This window comes from Mus caroli, unplaced genomic scaffold, assembly GCF_978045245.1.
Source record: "Mus caroli unplaced genomic scaffold, Mus_caroli_1 scaffold_1, whole genome shotgun sequence".
Classification (NCBI taxonomy): domain Eukaryota; kingdom Metazoa; phylum Chordata; class Mammalia; order Rodentia; family Muridae; genus Mus; species Mus caroli.
This window is the reverse complement of record NW_028227256.1, coordinates 84,515,611-84,529,949: the sequence shown is the minus strand read 5'-3', so window position 1 is coordinate 84,529,949 and position 14,339 is coordinate 84,515,611. Positions and strand designations below refer to the sequence as shown.

The window sequence follows — 14,339 nt, the reverse complement described above, 5'->3', positions numbered from 1 at the left end:
GTTTTCTGCTTCCCTAATGCTGGTCCCATGCGATTGAAATGGAACAGAAGTTGTGTTCCACTCACTGGTGGTTCTAAGATCGGGTGGAGACTCCTCTAAGGACCTGGGGGGCAGGGGGGTGTCCACTGACTCCACGCCCAAACCCCTTCCCTCCTTGTGATAAACATACTCAACCACACTCATCTGCCATTCCCCTTCTTCCCTCTTCAAACATTAATGATCCACTGAGGCTCCCATCTCTACCAGCATTGGTCTTTATGCTCTCTTACCAATAGGCTTATAATCACATTTTAATTTTTCCCACTTCATTTCTCCAAATGTGAGGAAGAGGAGAACTTAGAATTCTTCCTGAAGGCATCATTCTGCTTCAGACATCCATGATTCTGCCCCATTCCTAAACAGGCCATCAGCATCAAAGTGGGACTGTTATCTTTATGTACCAGGAGAATTGACACTTCCCACCTTGACATACCTACTAACTGTGGAGACACTACTGCTCCTGCCCCTCACACTAGGGTCTTTTGAGGATAGATATGAGTTCTGAGAATGCAAGAAAGAAGGTGAGGGCACTGAGTACCATCATCAACATAGTGGCAAAGACTCTGATGAAGACCTGGGATAGGAAAGAGAAGCATTTGGCAACAGTTAGTGAGGCAGCACACACATCAGAAGGATCCAGATACAGATTCCAGTATCAAAAGAATGCTCTTTAGGCACTCTAATAACTTATTGGGTACCAGGATTTTATTTATTAAAAAATCAGATTTGTAGTTATTCTACATCCATGCTATGTACAAAAGGGTCTTCATTTGTGTATGTATCCACTTGAAAGTTTGGGATGGAAAAGGTACGCTCATTTGTATGTCTGTTTTGGGGTACACTTAGGGTTACTGACTGAAAGACTGGACATTAGCCACCATTTTCCAGCATCATGTTTCATAAGTCCCTTTGGACTTGGGAATGGCACAATTTGCCAATCATAAAATATGACATAAAGCAAGAGGACAAAATCCTTAGGCACAGCCCTATATTCCAGCCTTGTTTTTATACGTCCAACAGAAGATCTCCTGACATCAGGCTGGACAGATACAGAGTCAACTCTGATTTCTGCCCTGGAGATGTTGATGCACAGGTAGGAATGATAGAACAGACAGAAAGATTTGAAAATAACTTACCAGTCAGCATTGTGATAAGTCATCCCAGGAGGCCTCCAACCACCATGAGATTGAATTTCAGCTGTTTATAGCGATCATGGAAAGTTTCCCCAAAGATATCACTGAGACCAGACTCAAAAAGGCATGTTCTGCACAGATACATGTGGGAAGAACAGGATTCCAGAGAAGGCAATAGCCATGAAGGTCCCAAAGAAGAGTGAAGTGTGGCAGTTTGAGAGACAGAAAACAGATTGGATGGCTGGGATATAGACAGTGCTGCAGGGAGTCAGGGAGCTCTGGATTATCAGAGCTTTGGCAACTGCATCAAGGATATCTTGGTTCCCCCTAATCATGATGAGTGCTCAGAGGCTAAAACCTGCCCAGTCAGGCCTTGCACCCCTCCTCTGGCCCCTTTTACTGATCTCCCTCAGTCCAATAAGTTCCCTTCATACTTCCATGTATAATGTATCTTATAATTCTCTCTTTCCCCTTTCTGCCTCACAGAAGGCCTCTTCATCCCCTATCAATTTTCATCTCTCTCTCTCTCACACACACACACGCACACACACACAAATTTAAATATGGATTATGCTTCAAAGTTCTATCTAATTATACCATGAATATACACAAACATGTCAACAAGGAAGTGATATATAACTTTTTGCTCTATTAATGAATTGGCCAAAATAATTCTCTAACCCAGGAAGAAATCTAAGATGTAATTAATATAAAAACAAATCACATATTCATAAAGAATTTTTATTGTCCAAAGCTAGGGCTCTCTTCATGTACTAAAGAATATATAACATACCTTAGAAAGTGGCTTCCCCTGGAGGCAGTTGGTCCTGCCAATAAAAACCATGTTGGGCATCATAGGTCTGGGGAACTCCAACACAAAGTCAGTGCGTAACAACCAAATAGACGCTGGGCTGAAGAAGTCTCTCATAGTCACTGGTGTCTGCAGAATTTCAGAGGCAATTTTGACAACCGTTTTGAAAAAAATAGGAGCAAAATGAATGTTCTTCAGAGTAGGAGAGATGGTTTCATACTCTCTCCTTGAAAGTCATGGTGTCTGTGGCATTTGAGAAAAGTCTCGGAACATAAGACAGGGGAATGGGGCACTGGGCACTCTCTTCAAGGTAGTGGCAAAATATTCCCCTGCTGAAGACCACAGAGCGGAGAGAGAAGCACTTGGTTACAGTTAAGCCGCACACATCAAAAGAATCCAGAAACACTGCATCAGAAGATCTCTGCTTCACGTACTCCACTAACTTCTTGTCCTGAAACAAACTCCTACAGTGTGAAAATAAGAGTTCGAAGAAACTGCAGGATGGATGTTGTGATAGAGAAAATATGCTACTGTCCTGAGTTTTCCAGTGATCATCCAGAGCCAAGCAGCAGACACATACTCACAGAAGAAAGAAAACTGGAAAACCTGCAGGATCCATGGGAGAAGCACAGCTCAGGGGGATCCAGTTGATGTGACCCTGTGTTCTTATAACACAAGTGGAGAAATGCAAGCACAGATGTCCCACAGGTGTGTTTTCATATTTACACATTGATATAATATCATGCCCACCGCCAATGATTGAACTCAGAAGATCAATGATTAATGAACAGCAGCTGCTAAAACACTTAGTTTTCCTAAAAGTTAGAAGGGGCTATGGGAACAAATGCATCTCAATTGGTGGATATTGCCTCATTGTGTAAGAGAAATCAAAAGGATGGGACAAACAACAGTTTTAACTGCAAAAGAACAGAAAAATAAAGTGGGTTGGACAAATGTAGAAGAGACTGTCTATGGAGAGACCTAAAGTGTGAGAAATGGGGGTGGGTGGGAGGGATTGGACAGTTGAGTGCCCAGAATTAGATAAAGTACACAGAAAGTAAGCCAATCCAAGAGATAAGATAATAAGATAACTTTGGGATATAGCCACTTGCAGTAAGTTGACCCCAGAGAGAGAAGGAGAACATAGGCAGGTGGTGCAACAGGACTTTGAGTCACTATGAGTCAGAATATAACAAAGAAGCTAGGCTGTCCTAGGTTGCTTTCTATTGCAGTGATGAACACCACCACTAAAAGCAATGTGGGGAGAAAAGGGTTCATTTCAGACAGCTCACAGTTCATCATGAACTCAAGGCAGGGCAGGAACTCAAGGCAGACCCTGAAGTGGAAGCCATGGAGAAACCCTGCTCTCTGGCTTGTTCCCTCTGGGTCACTCAGTTTGTTTTTTATACAACCCAGGACCACCTTCCCAAGGTTGGCACCACCTATAGTGGGCTGGGTCCTCCCACATTAATCATTCATCATGAAAATGCCCCCACACTTGCCTCCAGGCCAATCTTATAGAGGTATTCTCTCAGCATTGGTTCCCTCTTTCCATATGATCCTAGCTTGTGTCCAGTTTACAAACAAAACAAAATAAAGTACAAAAACAAACAACCTACCAAGAAAAAAAAAAGTAATCAAAACCTAACTAACAAGCACATGGGTATAAGGGGATATGGCTGCCCAGAAGGGACGCCACCTATGTCTGTGGATCTTGGCTTACTTGGCTGAGTGTTGGGTTTTGGTAAGGGAATAAAAGTTTAAGGTATAGCTGCGATTTTAAATAGGCGGATGAAGTACCATAAGACAGAAAGAGATACAGCCAGGAAAGCAAAGTGAAGGGGAGGTTGCTAAAAAGCAAAGTGGTCCTCGGCCTGGAGTACTGAGAGCTGTGTACTCTCCCAGTCCATTTCCTGGCCCAGACCCCTTGTTCCTAGCCAATGGTCATCTCCAGTCCTTTCCTCCCAACACTTCTTTAGCATTCTAGCCACACCAGCCTCCCTCAAATGTTCCAAAGAGAAATCCCTTGGACCGATGGTCACTTGGACTCTGCCACCCTCAACCCCCATCGCCCTCCATCTTTATTCCTGTTCTCCATCTCTCAAACTCTCAGCTGAAATAAAAATTAGATTTTACCTGTTTCCTTCATTCACATCCTGATAGAGGTTGGAGGAGACAAGGGAGATACAAATGGGGCCTGTGCAAAGGATGGGAAGTAACCCATTCGAAGAGCTCCAGTAGGATGGACAGTTTTGAAGTGAATATGTGTGCATACATGCTTGCATGGTTATATATAAACTACTTAAGGTGGATTGAAGGCGATGTAAGAAGGTTCACAGAACGTAGAGCATTTTCACAAGTTTTGTTTCAGAGATATACTTTGACGAGGAAAAACTGCTTTAAGGTTCTTTTGTTATCCTAGAGCAGAGACTATATAAATACATACTCCACTTAAATGGTGAAAGCTCTAACAGAATGTGGCTCCAACGCTTTTTGCAGGCAGCAATAAATACAAACATGTAAGCCGTCTGGAAAAAGAGCAGTCTCCGCGGGACTCACAAGCCCTTCAGTAATATAACTACCCATAAATCTCCGCGTGGCGCGACGCACTCTGGGAAGTGTAGTCCGCATCTGGGGTGGTGAGGGTTGGAAATCCCTTTCCAGAGACAAGGCCTCCCCGGCATGGCGGTACCCGTTCGGAGCGAGTTCGTTTACTCTGTGCTGTGGCCGGGGCGGGGGTCTGGGCTATAGGCAGTAAGTGGGGCTGGGGAACTGGGCGCAGGGAGGGACGAGGGCAGCGTAGGGAGGACCCGGGCGGCCTGGGGCGAGACTCCGGGCCTTGGCTGGCGGCGCGTCAGGGGTCTGGCCGCGGGGACGCGCGCCTGGTCGCGCTCCTGGGCGCTGGGCGGCTTGGTGGGCGGGAAGGCCTCTGGAGCGGCGTGACGGGAAGCCAGCGGGCGAGCTAGCTCGAGGCCTGCCTCGCGAGTTCCATTTCAGAGGACTGACTGTGTTGGGAAGGAAGAGAACTGCATTGAGAGTGTTCTCAGCGTTTTACCCCAAATGCCCCTTCCCCACACAAGAAACAGAACAGATTCCCGCAGGGCCCCAGTTCTGCGGTTGGATTCCTGGGTATGTTTTGGAAGGCCATTGGACTCCATAGCTCTAATGACCAGTTTTTCTTCCTCAAGGTACTTACTCCTGGCTCTCTAGTTTAGGGCCAAAGTGCTGAAACTACTGTCAAGAAGATTAATGGGATAGGGTTAAGTCACTGAAACGCTGTGATCTGGTACAGTGTATATAAAGGAATGGGAGAAGCTGAGATTTCATAATTGATGAAGGCTCCTCCCCCACCCCCTCCTCATTTAGTGATGTGGAATCCAAGAATAGTTATCGGTTCTTGTGGGCCAAGCCCTTTGTACTCAGTAACCTTTCTTTTGTCATGTGACTGGTTAAATTTCCCTATAAAACATGCGCAGCCCCATTTTACATAGAAGTAAATGTTAGCTAAAATAACTTGTCCAGGATCACACAGGTTAATCAGGACCCCTTGTAGGTAGGAAAGACAAGTCAGGTCTCGCTTTGTCCAAAACACAAACTCTACTGTGTTTTCTGAAGAACGATTTAACAAAACAGCTACGCTCAAATAATAAGAGAAAATTGGGGGTGGAGGTACATTTCAAGAATGAAAACATTTATGTAACATATTTTCTTTAAAGGATAGCGTTTAGTTCCACCATGTTTGGGAACCTATTTGAAGAGGATTATTCCAGTGTGTCAAGTAGTCAGTATGGAAGAGGGAAGAAATTAAAGACTAAAGGTTTGGAGCCGCCTGCCCCTAGAGAATTCACCAATTTAAGCGGAATCAGAAATCAGGGTGGAACCTGTTACCTCAGCTCCCTTCTTCAGACGCTTCATTTCACACCTGAATTCAGAGGTATGCTATGTGACATGCATTTGAATAATATGTACCGTGGGCTTTACATGTAATTAGTTATGAAAAAACATAAAAGAAAACGAATCTTAAGGTGGATTCACCAGTATGTGTTCCGTTGTTGCAAAGAAAGGCATACATTAGCCGTTCTCTGAAGAAAATTATGAGGCTTATCATTTAAAAAATCGATTCTGTGTAGTTATGTAGTGTTTCATAACAACAGCAGCAAAAACAAGGCAAGGTCTTTCTAATTCCCATAATTTAAAATACAACATAAAGAGAATTCTCTCATCTTTCTCCAGAGTAACAGTCACTTAAGACAGGGTTACACAGGCAGCTTGACTTCTGCAGTGGGAAAAGTTGTCACATTATTTATACACATCCATAGTTACATATCTGCATTTCTGAGATTCAGAGAACTCTGATTCTGAGCTGATCTGTACTGAATTTGTTTGGCCTCAGAAGCTAACCTGGCTGAGGCTTCTTGGGAGTTTTAGTTCTCTCAGAAGGATGAATGCTAATATATTCACAACAGGAATGTTAATCTATTTAGTTAGCATTGTCTGCCCCAGACCTTGATAGGAATGAAAAATAGTGTACAGACACCTCCTTCATCACTCAGAAACCGGAAATTACGAATTTCAAAGACCCAAAGGAATTGAAGTAAGGAGCTTTGTAAAAGAAACAGAAACCTACTCAGATTAGCTGTATTAGATGGCTGTGGTGAGTTACGGATATGACAGACTATGTCTCTGGAATCCACATGCTGGAAGCCAGGCAGCTTTCACCAAAGCCTTTATTTCTTGCCCATTTCTCAACATGTTTGTCCCATTCTCATCTCTACGCTCCAGCTTCCTTCATTGACATCTCTGTGTCCTTTGATTCCAGCATGAGCCTTGTTTGGCCTGTGCATGATCCTGACTTGGGGGGTGGGGGGTCCAAATATTCATGAATATGTAGCTCATGTCTATTCTGACGACAGTCTGGTTTGACTTGTACTTAAATGCCAAGTTCTCACTACCACACCGTTTATCAGATCTCTGGAATGTTCTGTTTCTCTGAGCTAGACTTATTTTTCCAGCGATTTAGGACATATTTACTGTTGTCCACTTCTAGTGTGCCATTCTAATGTAGTGAACTGACAGATTTCAGAGTGGTATCTTGTGTCCTTGACCTCAGCCTCTATATAAAGTTGCCTCCTGATAGTAATTCTACTCTTTAGAATTTTCAGCATTATTAAGCAGTAATGAAGAAGGCTATAGACCTTCCAGGTTTTAATAGGGTTGAAGTTAAAAGGCAACTTAAAGTAAAAAGAAAAAAGAAAAAAGGAAAAAAATAGCCTTAGGAACAGACTTGAGAGCATGTAGGAGGTGGAGCAAGAGAAGGGTCACAAGTTCAAAACCACATGAGACTGACCCTCTCTCAAAACAAAATGAAGAAAAAGAAACTGAATAGTAGCTATATGGCACACACCTATAGTCTCACACACAGGAGATTAAGGCAGGAAGATTAAAAGTCTAAGGCTGGCCTGGGCTATCTAGTGAGACTGTCTCAAAACCCTAAAAAAAGAAAGAGAAGGCGGGGGAGGGGGGGCAAAGTAGATCATGGAGAATACCAGGAGCTTGAGAGGAGTAGACAAGTCCTTCCCCCTCTTTTATTATGGAGTACAGTTTATTTAGGGCATGGCAGGGGGAGGATTGAGGGAGTAGAGACAGATAAAGGCGGAGAGAGAGAGAAGAGGAGTAAAGGCAGGCCATGAGCACGTGGAGAGAGGGTGGAGGGTAATGGGAGGAAGGGAGAGGGTAAGGGGGCAAGAGCAAGCAGAGAGAAGAGAAGAGAAGAGAAGAGAAGAGAAGAGAAGAGAAGAGAAGAGAAGAGAGCAAGAGCCGTAAGCTTCTCGAATGTCTCCAAGCGTGTAGTTTGGCACTGGGATGCAGTGTGCACTCTGCGTGGTTCAGCATGGTCCTGCCATGGAGGAACAGGTATAATCTGGAAAGAGGAAGGAGGAACAGATACTGAAGGAGGGAAACAGGGACGTTTTGTGTAAATGTCCTTTGTGGGGAGTGGAGTTCCATTCTATTTCCAGTACAGTGCAGGGAGGAACAGTGGGAGGCTAGACCAGAAAGCCAGGAGTGGTTTTGGTCCTTACCCTGTAGGCTTTTCTTCAGAGTAGGCACCAGTGTTCTTCAGTAAAGAGATCTCTTCACCTCATTTATCACTTACCTCAGTGGAATGTGTCAAAACACTGGAGGCCACTGCAGGGGCTGACAACTTCATTTTCAAGTAAGGTCATTGCCATGTCTTACTACTTGCATAGAAAGACATTTACACACCAAAAAAGGGAGGTGGGGAGGATCTCAAGGTAGAAGACGTCCAGCCTGGTCCATGACTTGAATGGTTGGTTAGCAGCCTCATATGTGATATTTTTCTGTTTTCTGTGACTCCTCATAGCTTTTGAATCCCATAGCCAAAGACAGTGAAAACCAATCTTTTTTTTTTTTTCTTATGCTTATAGGGTTTTTCTTTTTTTTTTAAGGGGGTGGCACAGTGTTAGGTATAGACTCTACCCTTAAACAACACCTTAGTCTTTGGATTTTTTTTGAGGCAAAGTCTTATAGAGACCAAGTTGGCCTTGATCTCGAGATCCTTCTGCCTCTGCCTCAGGAATGTAGGGCTAGAGGATATCCCATAATGCTCTGCCTGCTTATGTTTTTATGTTCTGTGGATCTGTCATACTGAAGTGTCACTTGATGTCTGTCCTTAGATCTGGTGGACAGAAATCTTAAAAGAATTTGAATTGTGTAGATAAAGGAGATAAATATCGCCGTAGTCACTTCTAAGTCTTTTGCTGATATTGCTTAATGAGGGTCTTGACTTCTTAAACAGTTTCCTAAGAAGAAGCCACATCACTTACATATCTAACTCTCCTTTTTTGTTTAGAAGCTTTATTTTCTCTTGGTCCGGAAGAGCTGGGTTCTTTAGAGGATAAAGATAAACCTGATGCAAAGGTACTAAATGAATAATTTATTGGGTCTCTTAGAATATTTGGGACTTGTTTAGGGTTTTTGCATGTGTTTGTGTGTTGTGTGCATGCCTGTGCAAATACATGTTTGCTGGGGGAAAGTGTACACATGTGTGCATGTGAGCATACAGGTGTGTGTATGTGCATGTAGAGGCCAGGGGTTGATGTCCTCCCTCCATCATGCTCCACCTTATTCATTGAGGTAGGATCTCTCTCTTGTACTGATTCAGCTCTCTCCCTAACCCAGTTGTCCCTGTGATCCTGACTACCTCCTGAGAACTGAGATTAAGGCAGGCCACCACACCCACCCAGAATTTAAGTGGGTACTTAGGGATTTGAACTCCAATGCTCATTCTTTTTTGGGGGGGTTGGTTTTTTTTGTTGTTGTTTTTGTTTTTTCGAGACAGGGTTTCTCTGTATAGCCCTGGCTGTCCTGGAACTCACTTTGTAGACTAGACTGGCCTCGAACTCAGAAATCCGCCTGCCTCTGCCTCCCGAGTGCTGGGATTAAAGGCGTGTGCCACTACGCACAGCTTCCAATGATCATTCTTATGTGGCTAGCACGTTATCCACTGCAGCTTCTCCCTAGCCCAGGAGATGTTTTTTAAGGAAAGAATTAAGTGCTTTATTCATAGAAAACATTTATTACAAAGTATCATCTTCATTGACAATGACTTTCCTCATAATTAGCAATGAAATTTTCTCCACAAAAGAATAGCTTTTCCAACTACCATGCTGCTATTGCTGCTATTATAAATATGCCTGGCTTTGCTGCACTTATTTTCAAGGCAAAGGAGAGACTTGGAAACTATCCATGCTAGCTGACCAGAACATTCATTCCGTGCACTAACTTACCATGCACCGAATACAGAGGGGAAACCCTAGAGGCCAGTATTTTCTCAATTTAGTGTTCTGGAAATACATTGAAGAAAAATATAGGAGATTGTTTTGTACATTGCTGTGGTGGAATTGTCCAAAGCGTAACTCTAAGCATGCTCTTCCTGCTGGAATCTCACTCAGAGGCTTCTCATCGCACTTAGGGTCTTGTCTGTGGCACACTGATGATTTGTGGTACAGGCACATGCTTCAAAAAAAGCTGTGTGGCAAGAGATGACATTAGTGGATGCCAGTTTCTATCCAGTCTGTTGCAATCAATGCTTTTGTAGTATGTATTTTTAATGTCATGGGAATATAGAATTGTCACAGGTGTTCCTGAATGCTTATTGTCCCTCTGAATCATGAAAATTGGCCTGCACACAGGGTGTGAGAGGCCCTGCTTTCTGGCCTGGAGCTAAAAGAAAGGGAGGCAGGTGTAGGCTAGCTGCTGAGATCTGAGCAACTGAAACATGGCTACATTAACCTGGAATGTGTATGTATGGAGATATTTTAGAGGAAAATATTAAGTATGGGAATTGTATGTCTGTGATCGTTTGTGTCGTTTGCCGGAACCCATTTGAATTTTAATATTGATCTGAACTATATCAAAGAAGAAAACTATCCAGATCACTGAAACCTTTTGGACTGAATAGAATTTTCAAAGGACCGAATCCTAAGTAGTTATCCCTCTATAATGAGGGATTTGTGCCTTTTCTGCTGAGTGAGCCAGAAGACAGGAGAAGACCAATCTAGAGCTTTTGAAATCCTCACTCCACTCATGAGCACTTGTCTGGATATACACACCTCTTTCCTCAGGTTCGGATCATACCTTTGCAGTTGCAGCGCTTGTTTGCCCAGCTTCTGCTCTTGGACCAGGAGGCTGCATCTACCATAGACCTCACTGACAGCTTCGGGTGGACCAACGATGAGGTAGGAAGGCACCAGCAGGGAGGGAGATGTCCACCACATTCACATCTTGTTTAATGTCCTTTAATTGTGTCTCAGGGCCTCAGTCTTCACAGGTGAGTATTTAGAGGACTACTGAGCATAGGCTGTCTCAACTAGCTGTGACTTGGGACCAGGAAGGATGTTGTTAATATAAGGAGAAGGGCTGGCGAGAGGGCTCAGTGGGTAAGAGCACTGACTGCTCTTCCACAGGTCCTGAGTTCAAATCCCACAACCACATGGTGGCTCACAACTATCCATAACAAGATCTGATGCCCTCTTCTGGAGTGTCTGAAAACAGCTACAGCAGTGTACTTACATATAATAAATAAACAACTCTTTAAAAACAAATATATATATATATAAATGTATATGGAGAAATACAAGAGCCGATTTTTGACATTTGTAATAAGCAACAATTTTTGTGTGATTCAGTTGAGCTAACATCCATGTTACTTACTGTTTAGGGGTCAAACTGCTCATCAAGTTTTCAGTCTTCAGCCTTTTTAGAAGGCTGCCCACCTTGGTGGTGTGCTTCTTGTCTGACTCTGCTGAGAATGAACTGCCATTAGGTCAGCGCTTTCCCAGATCTTTTCATTTCCCCTTCTTGACCCCTGACTTTTCATTTTTCTACCCTGAACCTTGTATCTGCTGTAGACCTGACTCACTGTTCAGTTTGTATTCCTAAAAGGTGTTCCACCATGTGCAAACAAACATCTGTGGTAACAGATAAGGGTTTTGTCAGTACATCAATTCAGACAACTGATGACTGTGGTCCATCCATGCAAAGCTCTCACCCATGGCCTTCTAATAGGAACACGCCTTAATCCAATGGTACTGTCCTGTGGAGTTAAAGCAGGGATTGGGTTTTGTAGCAGGTGACAGCACATCCACTCAAGAGGCATGTTACATTCCAGATATAGGACTAGTGCTAGGACTATATTCCCTTATCCTTGTGGTTTGCATGTCAAAACCTGCAGTTCAGTGGCTTTTAGTATTTTCACAGAATTAGGCAGCCATCACCACAGTCCATTTTAGATTGTTTTCACTGTTCTGAAAATACCCCCTCTGCATTTGCAGTCACTCCCCACCCACCTCCTCCTCCAGCTCTTCCTTAGTCTATAACCTGCATCCCACTTAGAGATCTGCCTGTCCTTTACATTTCATAGGAGTAGAGATAGACACTATGTGGTCTTTTTTAGCTGACACGTTTCACTTAAGATAATGCCAAGGTTCATTTCTTCTTACTGCCCAGTGAGCCTCTGCTGCATGGTTATGCTGAAAGTGGAAAATTACTGGCCACCTGAACTCTTCACCCCAGAGTCCACCTGAACTCTTCACCCCAGAGTCTACCTGAACTCTTCGCCCCAGAGTCCTACCCCTCCTAACTGAGGACTGTTCCAAGAACATTTTTGAGATAAGGGCCTCCTGGAACACCCCAGAATGTTCCAATAGATCGGGTACATTGCCAAAATATAGGACACGACCCCTTGGTTACGTAAAACCCTTGGCAAAACCCCTCAGTTAAGCAAACTTGTACTTTTCCCTGCCCCACTCCTCCACTTGGCTTTTTCCTATATAAGCCTGTAAAAAATTTGGGTCGTGGTCGATTCTCCTCTACACCATGCCTGGTGTATGAGTTTTGACCCCAGAGCTCTGGTTTATGTGCTTTTTATGTGCTTTCTTGTTGTTGCTTTATTAAATCTTACTCTCTACATCTTAAGTTCGGTCTCAGTGTCTTCTTGGGTACGCGGCTGTCCCGAGGCTTGAGTGAGGGTCTGCCCTCCGGGGGTCTTTCATTTGGTGCATTGGCCGGGAAACAGCGCGACCACCCAGAGGTCCTGGACCCACTCAGAGGTAAGATTTTCTGTCCTGTCTTGGTCTGGTGTCTGTGTTCTGTTTCTGCATCTGGTGCTGCGATCGCAGTTTCGGTATTGCGGACGCTCGGTGAGACTGCGCTCCGGGAGGGAGCGCGGGGTAGATAAGGATAGACGTGTCCAGGTGTCCACCGTCCGCTCACCCTGGGAGACGTCCCAGGCGGAACAGGGGAGGACCAGGGACGCCTGGTGGACCCCTCTGGAGGCCAGGAAGGTCTCAATCTGTAGGCCTTTGAAAGGCCATCTGATTCTGTAAGTTGCCTGTGGTTGACGCGAAGTCGCAGCTGTTTTTGGTTTCTTTTTTGTCTCAGTCTCGTGTCCGCTCTTGTTGTGTCTACTATTATTCTAGAAATGGGACAATCTGCCAGAACGGGAGTGGATGTGGAATCCTACCCCCGTCAGGAAAAGGAGTCGATGTGGAATCCGACCCCGTCAGAAAATAGCGTTTGGCTGGTTGTATAAGTCCAGGCGTAGACGAGTGTGCTTGTTTGTGGTTTTTGCCACGTGACAGACTGTGTGTGTGTGTGTGTCAACCCTTTGTCGACTGTAGACTTGGACTGACGTCAGGACAGAATTTGTCAGCAATGGTTTTAAAAAAAAAAAAAAAAAAAAAAACTTAGTGCTGGTGAGCCCCGGGCTGCTCAAAAGAGCTCTGGGATGCAGAGCTGGGCTAAAAACTTCCGGCTTTGGCGGCGCAGTTAGGGCTTTGATAGCAGCAGTGGCGCTGAGGTTCTGGGTTCTGCAGGCACAGCAGCAACAACAGAGGCTGTCTGGGCCCGCGAGCGAGTTGTGAGATGCTAATGGCGAGTGCGGCGGCAAGGACAGTGCAGGGAGCACGGGGGTGTCTCAAGTGGTTGAGTTGCCCCTCATTTGGCTCCTCCCAGAGTCTGTGCACAGGTGCATGCCCACACTCCCTTGTGTCCGCCTGGCCCACCGCCGCCTCCAAGGGCTCAAGCCATGCGGGAAGACAGTGCAGAGAGCACCGGGTGTCTATCAAGTGGTTAAATTGCTGCCTCTGCCACCTTCCCCCCTCCCTGCCAGTGTTTGTTTGCCACTCCCAGGAGTTTGCGCCACAGGTTCCCTGGTTGCTTCTCATTCCCCTGTCCCCTGTATCCTGTCTCTTTTTAACAGAAAAAATTGCGTCCATTTTGAGATATCAGTGGTCTGGTGCAGCCAGATGTGAGAGCTGCACTCCCTTCTCTGCCCCACGTGTTTTCTCTTCTCAGGCACCGCCCTGAGCTGCTGGCAGTGAGTCTGTTCTAAGCTCCAGTGAGGGAGACATCCACCCACTTGGGGCTTCTTCTGTCCAAGGTAAGGAGCACCTGCGAGTCTAACTGCCAGGCTCTGATGAGGGTCTCGTCTCTGTGAGACTAAAAAGTGCCCCAACAATCTGACCGAGGTAATAAAAAAAATTAAAAAAAAAAAAAAAAAAAAAAAAAGATAAGAGAAATGAAATGCTGGCCACAAAAGTCAGGGAAACTAGAAAGCTTAGTACCTGGCAACAACAACAGAAAAAAAGAGCACTGGGTGAGAGACTGTCCTAACAAAAAGAAGAGGAGCCCCCCTCATGACCAAACCCTTCACCTGTTTGTGGCTAAAAGTAAAGAGATAGCAGAAGGGGTGCTAACACAGAAGCTGAGTCCTTAAAAGAGACCGGTGGCCTACCTGTTGAAGCAGCTAAAAAGAGACTGTGTTTCATATTCCT

At 44.7% G+C, this 14,339-nt stretch overlaps 1 protein-coding gene and 1 pseudogene across 5 annotated transcripts in view; one reads left to right on the top strand and one right to left on the bottom strand.

Moving 5' to 3' along the window:
• Window positions 1-1,938: 1,938 nt before the first annotated feature.
• Window positions 1,939-4,052, bottom strand: LOC147006082 (UDP-glucuronosyltransferase 1A8 pseudogene; annotated as a pseudogene).
• Window positions 4,053-4,588: 536 nt separating this feature from the next.
• The window catches only part of Usp40 (ubiquitin specific peptidase 40), a 76,975-nt gene continuing 67,224 nt past the window's right edge, over window positions 4,589-14,339 (top strand). For 4 of the 5 annotated variants that reach the window (XR_015047360.1, XR_015047361.1, XM_085839203.1 and 1 more), the window contains exons 1-4: window positions 4,589-4,737; window positions 5,700-5,917; window positions 8,855-8,922; window positions 10,629-10,742. Coding sequence is in view for 3 of the 5 variants with exons in the window: in XM_085839203.1 (XP_085695329.1) it covers window positions 5,719-5,917; window positions 8,855-8,922; window positions 10,629-10,742 (381 nt within the window). In the remaining 2 variants the exon portion in view is untranslated. Of the gene's footprint in view, window positions 4,738-4,922; window positions 5,113-5,699; window positions 5,918-8,854; window positions 8,923-10,628; window positions 10,743-14,339 lie in introns of those variants that run through there. The other variant, XM_085839209.1, reaches the window with a different exon arrangement.